Here is a 16,742-nt window from a genome sequence, read left to right as displayed (position 1 = left end):
AGTATATAAGAATAATAATCTTTCAGAACAGTGAGGTTAAAAATGTCACTGAAGATTAATTTTACATTTCCTACGAAGAATGTGGTGGGACAATTTGGTTTGGTTTGGTTTAGTTTAGTTTATTATTGTCACGCATACTGAGGTACAGTGAAAACTTTTGTTTGCATGCTATCCAGTCAATTGAAAATCCTGTCAAAATGAAGAAATATAGGGCTGAATTTCTCAGGGGGGGGTTAAGACACCAATTTTCAGCTGCACAGCAATGTTAACCCAATTTTCAGCTGCACAGCACAATTTTCATGGATAGACTCAGCCCGTCTTAACCTACTTGATCTCCAGGTGGCTCAGCATTTCAACTCCCCCTCCCATTCCCAATCTGACCTTTCTGTCCTGGACCTCTTCCATTGTCAGAGTGAGGCCCAGCGCAAATTGGAGGCACATCACCTCATATTTCGCTTGGGTAGTTTACACCCCAGCAGTATGAACATTGACTTCTCTAACTTCAGATAGTCCCTGCTTTTCCTCTCTATCCCCTCCCCCTTCCAATGTTCTCCCACTAGTGTTCCTGTCTCCAACTACATTCTATCTTTGCCCCGCCCCCTCCCCTGACATCACTGAAGAAGGGTCTCGACCCGAAACATCACCCATTCCTCTCTCCCGAGATGCTGCCTGACCCGCTGAGTTACTCCAGCATTTTGTGTCTACCTTCGATTTAAACCAGCATCTGCAGATTTTTTTTCCTACAATTGTCATGGAATTGTATAATTGAATTTCCTGGGGCTACTTGCGTGTCGTGTCATAGAGTCAAACAGCATGGAGAGAGGCCCTTCTGCCCAACTAGCCCATTCCGACCAACATGCCCCATCTACACTAGTCCCACCTGGCTGCATTTGCCCCATATCCCTCTAAACCTATCCTATCCATGTGCCTTCTCTGTTTTTTAAACGTTGTGATAGCACCTGCCCCAACTACCTCCTCAGGCAGCTCGTTCCATACACTCACCGCCCTTTGTGTAAAAAGGTTGCCCCTCAGGTTCTTATTAGATCTTTCTCCCCTCACCTTGAACCTTTGTCCTCTGGTTCTCATTAATTAAGTATTCTTTTACCCAGAGTATCCCTACTCTGGGTAAAAGACTGTGCATCCACCCTGTCTCTCTCATAGAGTCATAAAGTCATCTAGCCTCTCAGCGTGGAAACAGGCCCTTCGGCCCAACTTGCCCACGCAGACCAATATGTCCCATCTATAGTGGTGTTTGGCCCATATCGCTCTAAACATATCCTATCCACGTAATCCATGTATCTCATGATCTTATACACCTCTATAAAATACATGTGGCTGAAATTGTGCAGGGAATAGTAGATTTTACAGATTTTTTCCCCGAAAAGCACCAGATGATTTTAGGTAGAATAGTTACAGTACGTCTTTTAGTTGAATACTGAGTCCTTGTATATTGTGGTTAACAATTTACTTTGGCTCTGCCGCTGCAGAATTTCTCTCCTGCTGGAACGAACACAAGCGAGCTCCAAGCCCTCTAAATTATTACAAAATTAACTTTTTCAGAGGAAATAGTGGAAAATTTTAAATGAAAATATCTCTGCATTTTATAATTGGGACAGTTTTCACTGTACCCCATTTTGAACCAGGAATATTACATAACTGCGGACTACTAATGTCCAAGTATTAATCTTTTCCTGCAATGTGGAATGTTGGGTTTGGGTTCTATCTGATTGGTATGCCATGTATATATCCAAAGTCTGGAACTGCAGATCCAATTTACGGTTGGTCTTTGTCTGCTGTGGTTGGATTATAGACACTGGAAAAATCACACACTGTGGTGAAGAATTTAGGGGAAAAAGCTATTTACGCGCCAGAATTACAAAGAGAGGATTACAAAGGTTTCTCTGTCAATTCTAACTAACATCTGACCTTTCTGTCCCGGGTCTCCTTCACTGTCAGATTGAGGCCACGCACAAATTGGAGGAGCAGCACCTCATATTTCGCTTGGGCACCTTACAACCCAGAGGCATGTTGATTTCTCTCATTTCAAGTAACGCAACCCCTCTCTCTCCATCCCTCCTCCACCCTACTTGTCCTGCTAGTTTCACTGTTCGTATCCCTCTGTTGTTCCCTCTTCCACAGCCAACAATGGACCTTTGTGGGCTCCACCTTTCCTGAGTCATCGGTGCCGAATCTGATTGGTTCTGAACCTTTTCACATCTCTAGTTTCCCTCTCCCCTGACTCTCAGTCTGAAGAAGGGTCTCGACCCGAAACTTCACCTATTCCTTTTCTCCAGAGATGCTGCCTGACCCGCTGAGTTGGTGCAGCATTTTGTGTCTAGCTACACTGAAAATAAATTACCATTTATGGTGTTTTGTAGCAATTTAAAAAGTAATACATTTAGTATAAGTTTAGTTTAGTTTCGAGATACAGCGCGGAGACAGGCTCGTCAGCTCGCTGATTCCGTGCCGACCAACGATCTCCGTGCACCAGCACTATCCTACACACACCAGGGACATTTTACAATTATACCAAGCTAATTAATCTACAAACCTGTACGCCTTTGGAGTGTTTGAGGAAACTGGAGCACCCGGAGAAAACCCATGCAGGTCACGGGGAGAATGTACATACTCCGTACAGTCAGCACCTGTAGTCAGGATCGAACCCGGATCTCTGGCGCTGTAAGGCAGCAACTCTCCCACTGCGCCACCGTACTGCCTTTTTCCTTAGTATCAGCTAATTTTCTGCTTAATTTAGTTTCGTTTAGCAGTCGTGCTTTGTTGAAATTAGTCTTACATTTACAATTTTGTAAAAGAATACTGAGAATGTAATTTGGGGCAATCATCCAAAATTCCATGAAGTGCAAACAGACCCAGGTTGTGAATAGCACCTCATTCTGTTCCCGCTACAAACCTTCTTTGGAGTCAGGGCCAAGGAGGCCGGGCACACTTGGAGCTCCAGGATCCAAAGGTCCATAGGCAGACTCTTCCTCCTCATAGCCACTGCCATAGGTTTCAAACACACTGTTCTCGGAAGGGTCCAGCCTTCCAACTTTCACCTTATGATTGAAAAGTTAAAGATTTATATATACACACAATGCCAATCAAGGCAAAATGTCAAAACAAAGAACTGCAGATGCCGGTTTATACCACAGATAGACACAAAGTACTGGATTAACTCAGCGGTTCAGGCAGCATCTCTGGAGAAAAAGGATGGTCATGATGATTGATGGGAGAACGGTCCCGAGCCGAAACGTCACCTATTCCTTTTTCTCCCGAGATGCTGCCTGTCCCGCTGAGTTACTCCAGCACTTTGTGTCCATCTTTGGCAATCAAGGGAATCCGTTTTAGTGAACCTACCACGCTCTACCACACGAGGGCTCTGGAGACTGAAACTCTCAAAAGTTCTTCAAAGTATATTGCAATCATACGAACTAATTAATGAAAGACTTTATCCTGTTAACCGTTCGACCGATCTCTGAGAACATCTACAGTATTTGTAATTAAAACACCCTGGGTTTGATCTTTGCTATTTTTTTCTCTTTCATCAGCTGTGTTTCAACAGGTACTTTCTGGTTCTTTAGACTTTAGAGATACAGCGCAGAACCAGACCCATCGGCACACGAGTCCGTGCCGACCAGCAACCACGCCATACGCTAGCACTATCCTGCACACTAGGGAGAATTTACAACTTACCAAAGCCAATTAATCTACAAAACCTGTACGTCTTTGGAGTGTGGGAGGAATCCGGAGCAATCGGAGAAAACCCACGCCGTCACAGGGACAAGGTACAAACTTCGTACAGACAGTACCCGTGGTCAGGATCGAACCCGGGTCTCTGGCACTGAGGTAGCAACTTTACCGCTGCGCCACTGTGCCGCCCTATTGAAAGGATATTGCAAAACTGCAAACTTACTAATGAAAGATCAAATTTTGTTTTAATGCCAACCATAGCTGAGAACATATATTTGTAATTAAAATATCGTGACTTTGATCTTTGCTATTTTTTTCCTCTTTCGTCAACTGTCTTTCAATAGGTGCCTTCTGGTTCTTGAGGCAGAAGGTTGTGGATTCAAGATGTGCCACAACTATTTTATAGCCTTTATATGACAAAGTGCTTCCTGATTTTTTTTCCTGAATGCCCAGGATCTAGTTTCAAAATAGTGATATATAAACTAGATTCATCTAATAATCTCTCTATAACTTTCCTGTCTCATTTTTTAATTCTGAAACATCCTGATTTATCTTTTGTACTCAAAGAAATGCTATCCAACATTATGTTGGGTGGCAAAGATGGCATATGGTATGCTTGCTTTCATTGCTAGGAGCATTGAGAATAAGAGTCAGGAAGTCATAATGCAGCTCTGTAAACTTGGTTAGGCCGCACTTGGGAGTATTGCGCGCAGTTCTGGTCACCCTCTTTACGGGAAAGAAGTGGGGGCTTTGGAGCATGTGCAGAGGAGGCCTCCCAGAATGCTGCCTGGAATAGAGAGTTTCAGCTGCAGGGAGAGAGAGAGTGGATAGACTTGGAGGTTGAGGGGAGGCTTGATAGAAGTATATAAAATTATGAGAGGCATCACCATTTACTACCCTATCTAGATTGGGTATATAGGGTAGAACCTTATTCCCAGGGCGGAAGTGTCCAACACTAGAGGGCATAGTTTTAAGGTGAGAAGGGGAAAGTTTAATGGAGATGTGCAGAGCAAGTTTTTGTTTACTCAGAGTGATGGGGAAGACTCAGTGGGCCAAAGGGCCTGTTTCCACACTGTTTCCTCTAGAGTCTAAATTCTAAACTGAGTACACCCAACCACAGAGAAGACACAGGAATAAGTTAAACTCAAAAATGGCTTTTACTAGAATCATGATAACAAGAGTACTGTTGTATATAAATCATGATAACAAGAGCTCTGTATAAGGGATACAAATCCAAGACTAAACAAAGGTAGAAACAAACATCAGAACATCAAGAGGGAACTCAATTAACATGAATGATAATGACACACAGGTGAAAATACTTAAACATAAAACAAAACACAATAAATGCCACTCTTGCTCGTTAGTAGGGGGAATTAGTGGATATTAGACGAGGGCAGATTTGGCTTTGGCAGGTTGGGGGTCATGGATAGAATCTTATAATCTATTCAAAACCAGTGAGGTGAGTTTTGAATTTCTGATCTCTTTTGGTGAAGTCTTGTGTAACTTTGTTGGAGCCGAAATGTGGTGGCACTTGTTCACTGCCTCGGCAAGGTCTGCCACATGACTTTACTGGCTTGTGTGTAAAACAAAGCATTTCACTGTACCTAGGTACATGTGCTGATAAAGTGCCATTGAATCTTTTCCCTCCCCCCTTCTACGTGCAGGTGAAAGTTAAAATGTATATTCCTCATGGATTCTGCCAACTAGAGGTAGAGAGTTTTGCACATCTTATGTAGGATATATATGTGTAAAATAAGTATTTTCAGGTGTTAGTGTATGGGGAGTGGGATGAAATGAATAGCTCTTTTGGAGATCTGGCCCAGGGATGATGGGCAGAATGGACTTCTTTGGTGTTAGATGTTTCTATGATTCTGACTGGCTATAGACTGATCATTAACTTTAGATTGTTTTTAGACTTTAGACCGAGCCTGTGCTGACCAGCGATGACCCCATACACTGATACTATCCTACACACTTGGGACAATTTATATATATTTTTAACTGAAGCCAATTAAGCTACAAACCTGTATATCTTTGGCATGTGGGAGGAAACTGGAGCACCTGGAGAAAACCCATGTGGTCACAGGACGAACGTGCAAACTCCGTACAGGCATTGCTCTTAGTCAAGATGGTAGAGCAGACTTAATGGGCCAAATGGCCTAATTCTGCTCCTTAAACCAGTCAATTAACAATTTTGTCAGAAATATAATTTGAAATATAATATAGTTTCCTAGTGATTATGTTCAAATAGCAATATGCAGACACAAACACTTGTAAATACAATATGGTAGAACAAGTAACAGCATATGCTTTTTATAGTAAAGAAAGACAAAATGCTGGAGTACTTCAGCAGGTCAGGCAGCATCTCGGGAGAACATGGATAGGTGACGTTTCAAGTTGGGACCTGTCCTCGGACTCATTAACTTTATACGCTAAAGGTTTAGACTCAAACTTTATATTTAGATTCATAAACCAATTCAAAAGATTAATTAGGGCTACATGGTGGCACAGAGGTAGAGTTGCTGCCTTACAGCGCCAGAGACCCGGGTTCAATCCTCACTAAGGGGTGCTGTCTGTACGGAGTTTGTACGTTCTCCCCGAGACCACGTGGGTTTTCTCCGGGTGCTCTGGTTTCCTCCCACACAGGTTTGCAGGTCAATTGGCTTCAGTAAAAATTGTAAATTGGCCCAAGTGTGTAGGATAGTGCTAGATTCTTCCACCTCAAAAACATTGCCCGTCTCCGTCCATCCCTCTCCTCCACAGCTGCAGAAACCCTCATCCACGCCTTCATCACCTCCCGTCTGGACTACTGCAACAGCCTCCTCTATGGCGCACCCTCAAAAATCATCAGTAAACTTCAATACATTCAAAACTCCACTGCCCGTCTACTCACCCACACCCCGATCCGTGACCATATCACCCCCGTCCTTTATAAACTCCACTGGCTCCCCATCCCCCAGAGAATCCAGTACAAAATCCTCCTCATGACCTACAAAGCCCTCCATAACCTGGCCCCATCCTACCTGACCGACCTCCTCCACAGGCACACTCCCACCTGCACCCTCCGCTCTGCTGCTGCCAATCTCCTATCCCCCCCCACATCCGGACCAAACTCAGATCCTGGGGGGACAGGGCTTTCTCCATCGCTGCTCCCACCCTATGGAACTCACTACCCCAAACCGTCAGAGACTCCTCCTCACTCACCACATTCAAAACATCACTGAAGTCTCACCTGTTCAGCACTGCCTTCAACCACTGAAGGTCACCTCACCCTCTGTCTCCTTTCTCTGTTCGTTTACTTATTTATCTATTTATTCACTTCCCTATGTTCTCTAAATCCCTGTAAAGCGCCTTTGAGTATATGAAAAGCGCTATATAAATGTAATGCATTATTATTATTATTATTATTATTATTATAGTGTACAGAGTAATCGCTGGTCGGTGTCGACACAGTGAGCCAAAGGATCTGTTCCCACGCTGTATCTCCCAATTAAACTAAAACTTCAACATACAGATTGATGGCACTGAGCCATGGTTGCTATTTGCTTGGAATATCAAGGATTTTGATCTTTCAACATATCCCAGCAGAGAATTTGGCCAGCCAGGAGGCATATGCCTTTGCACTATTCCTGATGTTGCAGTTCTAAGCATTAGTTTAGATGACAGCACTTCACGTTCCAACAGCGACTACCTTCCAAATTGCTGCCAAGTCCTGAGGGTGTGAAAGGTGCAATTATAAATTTATCTTCTCTAATCTAAAATGATCGTTCCCACCAGTGGGAGAGTCCACGACCAGAGGCCATATCCTCAGAATAAAAGGAAGTATCTTCAGAAAGGGGATAAGGAATTTCTTTAGTCAGAGGGTGCTGAATCTGTGAAATTCATTGCCACAGAAGGCCGTGGCGGGTAAGTCAATGGGTATTTTTAAGGTGGAGTTTGATAGATTCTTGATTAGTATGGGTGTCGGGGGTTATGGGGAGAAGGCAGGAGAATGGGGTTGAGAGGGAAAGATAAATCAGCCGTGATTGAATGGTGGTGTAGACTTGAGCCGAATGACCAAATTCTGCTCCTAAAACATAAACTAAAGGACTGTGTTGTTGGACTGTGGGTGACGAAATCTCATCCAAAAGACTTGTTTTTTTGGATGACAAATAAAGGTAATTCTGATTCTGAATTCTGATTCTGATTCAGAAATAGCCTCGTGGCATTCCCACCCACAAAGGACTACCAAACATTATCCACACATGTGCACAAACACATGGACTGAAAAGGCATAGAAAGGAACTGCAGATGCTGGTTTACACCGATGATAAATTGAAGATCATACCCAGTCAAAAGAAGGGTACCGACCTGAAATGTTACTTGTTCCTTTTCTCCAAGGATGCAGTGTATATTGCAGGCAGCTGTAGGTCTAATAATTAATTTTTAATGATTATATTACAAAAGAGGGAAAGATTTAATAGGCACCCTGATGGCAATTTTTTTAAACAAAGGGTGGTGGGTGTATGGAACTAGCAACCGGAGGAGCTTAGTTAAGGCAGGGTCTATCACAATGTTTAAGAAACATTTAGACAGGTACATTGAAAGGATAAGTTTAGAGGGATATTGGCCAAATGCGGGCAGGTGGGACTCGTGTAGATGGGGCATGTTGGTCAGTGCGGTCAAGTTGGGCTGAAGGGCCTATATCCGTGATGTATGACTCTGAGGTACATGGATAGGAAAGATTTAAAGATATGTGGACAGGTGGGACAAGTGTAGATGGGGCATTTTGGTCAACATGGGCAGGTTGGGCCAAAGGGCCTGCCTGTTTCCACCCTATATTACTCCATGGGTGTTATAGTCAGAGAGTCATGCAGTGTGGAAACAGGCCCATCGGCTCAACTTGCCCACACTGACCAACATATCCCATTTACACTAGACTTACTTGCCTGCATTTGGCCCATATCCCTCTAAACCTATGCTGTACCTATCTAATTGCTTCTTGAACATCGTGATAACCCCTGCCTCAGCAACCTCCTCTGTTATATAATTAATAAATAGTGTTAGGCTTGGTCATTTGGACCATGTAACAGAACCAAAATCCAACTAACAATAGAACTAAAAATGTGATATGAGTGTCTTAGCTCCCTGTAGTCCTTGAGCATAAACATGTTGTCCTGGTACTACAACGAGACTGTGCTGTGTATTTGATCATTATGATAATCTTAATGTCAGAGAATCTGGTTTAAATCTTGTGTTTATGTTTTAAAGAGTCCTCCACGACCATCCGTTCACACCAGTTCTGTTCTCCCACTTTCTCATCCACTCCCTACACACTAGGGGCAATTTACAGAGGCCAATTAACCTACAAACATGGACGTCTTGGGGATGTGGGAGGAGACCCATGTGGTCACGGGGAGAATGTGCAAACTCCAGATAGACAGCACCTGAGGTCAGGATTGAACCCGGGTCTCTGGTGCTGTGAGGTGGCATCTCTACCAGCTGTTTTAGTTCTCAGGATGTTTCATCAGTGCCATTGAAACTTCTCCAAGAGAGTTCGACCCAGTTCAAAATACATTTCCAGTGCTATGGAATCATGCAGTGTGGAAATGGGCCCTTCAGCCCCAATTTGCCCACACTGACCACCATGTCCCATCTACACTGGCCCCACCTGCTTGCGTTTGGCCCGACCCGAAACATTTTGCGTTTCTTTTAAAAGTAAGACATACATTTTTTTTGTAAAGCAATCTGTCTGGCTTTAGTCAGGTGCTGTCTATGTGGAGTTTGCACATTCTCCCTGTGACCGCATGGGTTTCCTCCCATGTCCCAAAGACGTGCGGGTTTGATACATGAGTTTTTTAGAAATCGGTAGTGATTTTTTTTAGAAATTGGATTTTTAGAAATCAATTGATCATCATTTCTGAAGACCATCACGCGTGGCTGGGTGGGGGGAGACATTTGATGGGCTCGGGATGTTTAGTTCTGTTGTTGGGGAAAGAATAGTGAGGGGTAATAACTAGTAAATAGTGATGTGGATTGTGCTAATGTGGTGACAGGGAACTGCAGACAAAGCCTTCAAGTAGATACGTGAAATGCTCCTCAGTGACGACACCCATGTTTCAGGAACATCACCCATTTCTGTCATAGCGTGCACCCATCACTGTAACAGAAAATTGGATCTACCATCGACTAAGTTAGACTTGTGGATAGTCATTTTATTCTGTAATCAAGACCTAGTTTGTAAATTGCCCCAATTAAGTCTTTCTGCAGCCTCCATTCTGTAATCAAGACCTCGTTTTACTGTTAATCAAGTTCCTGTGTAATCTTGTCAGCTGAGAATATAAAAGCTGTACCAAAGTTGCGCTCAGCAGATCGGCTTTGACGGGCCTCCTGGTGTGCACTGCAGTTTTAATAAATTGCCTGTTACTTCGAACACCAACTCCACGTGGCCTTTCCATTTGCTACTACAGTTCTGCTCATTGTTTTGTGGTCAGTTTGTGACTGGAGTCTCTAAGGTGAGGAAGCAGAGCAGGAGGGGTGAGAGGTAGATGTGTGGGTATGAATATTTATCATAACCCTTGACACCAATGCTGATCGAGAATCTGTCAGTCTCCACTTAAAACCCAAAGACTTGGGCTCCACAGCCGTCTGTGGCAATGAATTCCACAGATTCACCTCCCTTTGACTAAACAAATTCCTCTTCGTCTCTATTCTAAAGGTATGTCCTTTTATTCTGAGGCTGTGCCCTCTGGTACTGGACTCTCCCACTAGTGGAAACATCCTGTCCACATTCATTGTGTGGATGATAGCAGAATACAAAATAAATATGAATGGTTCACTGTTAAGGTTTAAAGGTTCCGAGACAAGCTTGTTTAATTTATAAGGTGAATTGGGGGACCACTCACAACCTTGGCCAGAAATTCCCAAAACAGAGCACACCATTCATGCCTACACTCCAGTGTGGAGCAGAGGGATGGATAGGATAGGTTTAGTGGGATATGGGCCAAGCGCATGCAGGTTGGACTAGTGTAGATGGGGCATGTTGGTCGGTATGGGCAAGTTGGGCTGAAGGTCGAATCTATGAGTGTCGAAAATTTGAACGTGGGTTCTTTACGATGTCCTCATCTGCACTCTCCTGTGGATGGAAAATATATTTTCCCACTATTTTCAAAGTAGGGAGTTGGTCCAGTTGTTTCAAACAATATTTCTCAGTCAATGTCAACAAAATGGAGTACTGATTATTACTTGTCAGAGTATGCCATTTTTCACTTTAGAAACAAAGAAATGCAGATGCTGGTTCATACACTAAAAGATGCAAAGTGCTGGAGTAACTCAGCAGATCAGGCTGCATCTCTGGAGAACATGGATAGGTGACGATCGGTTCAAGATCCTTCTAGTCTGAAGAAGGTTCTCGATCCAAAATGTCATCTATCCATGTTCTCCAGAGATACTGCCTGACCTGCTGAGTTACTCCAGCACTCTGTCCTCATTTACTATTTTTCATGTTGTAGAATGGTAACTACACTTCAAAGGTGGTTATTTAGATTGAAAATGCTTTGGAACTGCTTGGATTCAAGAAAAGATCAATCATAAAGGTTTTTGCTTTTCTATGATTTATCTATTCATACACATAGTCTGAAAGTGTTGATGAAATTTTGAAAATTTAAAATGTAGCATGCTGGCAAGTGAAAGGGAAAGATCTTTGTCATCTTTTATTTGCATATTATGTTTGAGTCCCACTGATTTATCATTTCTTGGTTTGTGTTCTAATGCATATAATTTCCTACAGCAATGTTGATTATAACCAGTGCAATCTCAGCATTGTCAAGACTTAGAGTTAAAGGATTAGATTTACACTTAAAATATTGGCTGTCGGTGTAAATAATCAAGGAAGGAGTCTACATTCTTGGTTAATGCATGGTGACTCTTGGGACTAGTGTAGCTGGGACATGTTGGCCGGTGTGGGCAAGTTGTGCCGAAGGGCCTGTTTCCACGCTGTATGACTCTATGGCTGAATATCACAGAATGTGTTGGTATGGAATATTTTGCAAAGTATAACTGAAATGCTGATGGGCATATTTCCAAATACAACAGAAAATGGATGTCCACCTTGCTCTCTAGAGGGCATTTGTTTGGAGATTTGTTTTGGCCGCCCCATGGCTATCTTGGTAATGAAAATCCTTGTAAAAGCACTAAACGTTGTTTCATTATTCTGTATCTGTACACTGTGGACAGCTTGAATGTAACCATGTATATTTTCATTGACTGGATAGCATGCAACAAAAAAGCTTTTCCCTGAACCTCGGTACACGTGGCACCAATAAACTAATCTAAGAGTAAAGTTAATTTTAAAGATAGTTGAATGTATTTGAATAAGTGAGTTAATTATTCCTAGAAGTAGTGCTTTTCGTTTGAGGTATATTGGTCTGTTTAAATGATGGAGATATATTCTGGCACAGCTTGTAGTATTTAATTCCATTCCTTGATTGTTGAGGATCTTCTAATTTGACTTGTTAATGTATCATAATAGTGACACAATAATCTGCTTTGTACTTTAATGTGATGTGCTAGGATCCTTGAGAATCTTTGATTATTTAATTTGCTTTACCATTCATTTTGAATGCATTATGCACCATTATGTTTTGTACTTGATTGATGTAACTTGTTTCTTAAATGAGTCTTGCAAACAAATATTTTTTAATTATTGCCATTTAACTTTGATGCATAACAAATGAGGTTATGATGCTTATTAATGAGAATATAATCATTACAGTAATTACTGTAAAAACTTGTAGGATTTAATTAAGATTTAGTTACACTTTGCATTCACAATGATTTATTTGGAAGAGAAAAAAACTATTTGCAACTTGCCAGCCCTAAGCAGTCTGCTCCTCCATTTTCAGAAGTTGCAGACTACAATTTATAGATGTCTCATATATACTGTGCTCACCTAAAAGTTGTTCCAATTTCCTATTAAGTCTTGCTGCCTTGCAGTCTTGTTTTGCTGCAGTAGGAATGCTGGGTTAAGTGATGTGATGAAAAGCAGACACTGGGTCTTTAGAGTATGTGAACTGTGATTTGAACTCCACAACCTACCTTTCATTAAAATTGAATGCCATCAGGGTGGTTATTGATTTTTACATTCCAGAAAGTGGTGGCGCTGCTGCCTTGCAGCGCCAGAGACCCGGGTTCCATCCTGACTGTACGTGCTATCTATACAGGGTTTGCACATTCTCCTTGTGACCGTGTGGGCTTTCTCAGGGTGCTCCGGTTTCCCCCCACATCCCAAAGACTTGCACGCTTGTTGGTTAATTGGTTTCTGCAAATTGTCCCTAATGCGGAGGATAGAACTAGTGTATGGGTGATCAGTGCGGATTCGGTTGGCCTAAGGGCTTGGTTCCACAGTGTATCTCTAAACTAAACTAAATTAAATTAATCTGCTGAGATGTCTGGTCCAGATTATTGAGTTTGGCAAATGCGCCACTTAGCACAAGACTAACTGAATGCATCGACAATTTCTTGGGTAAGGTTTCATACAATGGCTAAAATCAATATCAATGATCTAATATCAATATCAATATCAAATATCAATTGTCTATTGTCTAATATATTCTTCACAGTAATTTGATATTATTTCAATGTTTCCTTGACACCATCACTTAAACTGAATATTACATTTGGTACTCAGTAGTAATGTAGCTTGAGTTATCACTTTTATCAGCAACATTGGAAAACTATTATATTGACAGTGGGGGGGGGGGGGGGGGAAATCACAATTTTTATACACACTGAGTTTATAAAACACAATTTAACAATGCATTTAAAAAGACACAGTTTATCGCCTTAAAAATGAGACCTAAAAACCGAGTGCTCCATCTAGATTAATCCAGCTCTTCCTTAAAGATACAGAACTACTGAAATAGAGACCAAGATTATCAACAACCTCACTACAGGGTAAGTTTTAAAATATTACCAGCAATTAACAACTGTAGCCTCAGGAAGAAGTAGATTTATTGAAAAGAGTGAAAATGGTTCCGACCCGAAACATCACCTATTCTTTTTCTCCAGAGATGCTGCCTGACCCGCTGAGTTACTCCAGCTTTTTATGTCTATGGTATAAGCCAGCATCTGCAGTTCCTTTCTACACAAAAGGGTGCCCTTGTTGAATGATACATTCCGGTTAAAACTGCAGAAGGTTCAAAGTAATTTCATTTGAAACACTATACATCTAGTTATTCATCACTGGGAGAATTAAAATGGTTACCTCTGGTTCACTAATGATCAACTCCTCTTCATAGTCATACAAAGTACTTGCTTCCTGATTCACATAACCGAGATCTTCAAAGTGATCGTCAGGTAATAACTGTATTTGTTTCAACTTTGTTCTCTCCTCATTCCTTGCAGGAGCAGCAAGAACTGCCTCTAGGAGCAGAAACCCCACCAGTATTTTATAAGCAAAGGTCTTCATTCTTGAGTTCTTGAAGAAATAAATGGTACCATTAACACTTCTTTAAAAGGAAGTGCTCTTTTTAGTTTAAAATCCAAGAGTAATGGATTTGCTTGTACATTCTGTGGAGATTCACTCTCCTCTTGGGTCCTTTAGATAATGATCTTTTATTAATAAAATTCACATGCCTTGACATAATAAATACATTCCAATCATAAAATCTATTACAAAGCAAATACACCCAAATGCTAGTTTACTCAAGCAAGCGAATTCAAATGAAGCCTTCCTGTGAATATGCACCTCAAATTACATTTCAGCTTGTGGAGACTAGCAATTTGTTTTATTTACAGACGAGATTCTCCATATGAAAGCAAGTCTGTGTGTGGACTTTCACTAATCATGCCTACATGAAATTCCTTTGGGAGCTGAGGATTGTGGAGAAACCCAAGGATTTCACACTGGTTTCCTTTTTTCAGTCGTCTTCACATAAACTCTGCAGTCAAACTGTAAAATATTGAGGTTGACTTCGTACAGTGATACTTTGTGACTCTTATTTGTCAGAATACCTACTGTGGCCGAGGGTCCGTAAATAGAATCAAAGTCGGAATGCACTACCTTAGATTCAATCCGAGAAATAGAAATCTTCCTTAAATTTAAGCAAAAATGGGAAATGGATAAGCCGTGAATGGATATGATTTTGCTGATGATTGTATACTGATGAACACCAATGCCTTCAGTCCCGGATCATACAGCAAATGCAGCCCACTATTATTTAGATCCTGGTGGAAGCTTGTATTAGAAACTGTGATGTGCACTCCATTTTAAATTTACTCCAATTTAATCTGAAGAAGGATCCCCACCTGAAAAGTCAGCTATCCGTGTTACCATTACCCTTTTAAACACTTTTACCGTTTTCATGGGTCATTGGATTCACTTGTGGAATGGGGTTTTCAACTTAAACCTTGTGATAAATTAAAGTTTCTTCAATTGGAGCTGCAGCAATCTCATGCTGCTCACTATCTCAGCCTTATTTCTCTTGGCAAGGTCAAGCTCTGTCTATTCTCCCCTGCAAACTCAAAAGGTGAAACAGTCTTCTCTCTGTACATTCCCCTTTGCCGCAGTATAGTATTTAGTAAAAGATTTTAATATACAGCAAAAATTAAAAGCCGTTTCCTTTTCCATGTTTGAATAGATGTCCACAATATCAGCATTGTATCCGCCCTACAAATGCTTGGCCCTCTTTGATCCATTGCCCTGTCTATAATCATTCCTTCTGAAGAATTCTAGGTGATGAACAGTTTGATTAAAATTGGTGGTTGACACTTCAGTAGCTCTTAGGTTGATCAGTATTTCTGAAGAGTTTGATTAAAATTGGCAGTTGCCTCTTCAGCACTTGAAAGATTGATCTGTAGTTTTATGCAGATGTAAACCAATCAGAAAAATTGAACTGATTTAGATTCTATAAATGTATTGAAAGCCCAACACTCACCCACGGTTGATATCCTCTGAAGTGGTCCACTGGCAAAATGTAGAGAAAATGATGAAGAAATTCAACACCATGAGATGCAGCTACATTTATCTGATTCAAGGGCTTCCCTTGAATGAAGTGTAGCTGGCTTTACCTACTGTACGCGCTGCCACAGCGATGGCTGTGTAGACTCTGTGACACAGTGTTTACTTTCATGTAACCTAATACTACCTCTGCAAGTGTCTCAGGGAATAAAAGCTGCACACAGCACCCTGAGATTTCCAAAAAGTTTGCAGTCTAGGCTAGGAAAAGCTTAGCGAGAGTCTGCAGTGTAGCACAGTGATACTCTGTGACAAAGCTGGAGCATCAGTATCCCTGAGACTATTTTGCAATCAAATCAACAATCAAAAAAGAATTTTGCTGATGATTGTATGTATACTGATGAGAAACAATGCCTTCAGCCCCGAATCATACAGCAAATAAAGCCCACTATTATTTGGGTCTTGATGAATACTTGTATTAGAAACTACAATGTTCGCTCCATTTAAAATGTACTCAACTTTAATTTGATGAAGGGTCACGACTTTTAACGTCACCTAGCCATGTTCTCCAGAGATGTTGCCTGCCCCGTTGAGTTACTCCAGCACATTGTGTCTTTTTAATGTATGCGCATTTCTAAGTCACAGGGGCAGAATTGGGCCATTCGGCCCATCAATTCTCCTCCAACATTCAATCATGGTTGATCTATCTTCCCCTCTCAACCCCAATCTCATGCCTTCTCCCCATAACCTTTGACACCCTTACTAATCACGAATCTGTCAATCTCTGCTTTAATAATACCCAATGATTGGCCTCCGCAGCCGTCTATGGCAATGAAAACCACAGACTCGCCACACTATGTTAGTAGCTATTTTATAACATTACCCACGCTACTCTGATTACGTAAAAGCTGCTTATTCAAATCATTTTATTTGTCAGTCCATAACTAAGTAATCATTGAAGAGTGTATATATATATATATCACCATAGATAGACACAAAAAGCTGGAGTAACTCAGCGGGACAGGCAGCATCTCTGGAGAGAAGGAATGGGTTCTCTTCCTTCTGTCCAGAGATGCTGCCTGTCCTGCTGAGCGACTCCAGCTTTTTGTGTCTA

The 16,742-nt window shown here is 41.6% G+C and overlaps 1 protein-coding gene across 1 annotated transcript in view; it reads right to left on the bottom strand.

Annotated features, from left to right (window-relative positions):
• LOC144603414 (epiphycan-like) overlaps positions 1-15,803 on the bottom strand; it is a 29,971-nt gene extending 14,168 nt beyond the window's left edge. The window contains 3 exon segments of the mRNA XM_078416596.1: positions 2,912-3,056; positions 13,937-14,149; positions 15,609-15,803. Of these exon segments, the coding sequence (XP_078272722.1) occupies positions 2,912-3,056; positions 13,937-14,149; positions 15,609-15,803 (553 nt within the window).
• Between the last annotated feature and the right edge of the window lie 939 nt (positions 15,804-16,742).

The sequence above is a fragment of the Rhinoraja longicauda genome, chromosome 20 (genome assembly GCF_053455715.1).
Source record: "Rhinoraja longicauda isolate Sanriku21f chromosome 20, sRhiLon1.1, whole genome shotgun sequence".
In the NCBI taxonomy this organism is placed as follows: domain Eukaryota; kingdom Metazoa; phylum Chordata; class Chondrichthyes; order Rajiformes; family Arhynchobatidae; genus Rhinoraja; species Rhinoraja longicauda.
Note: the sequence above shows the minus strand (reverse complement) of the source record. Positions and strands in the feature narration are given on the sequence as shown.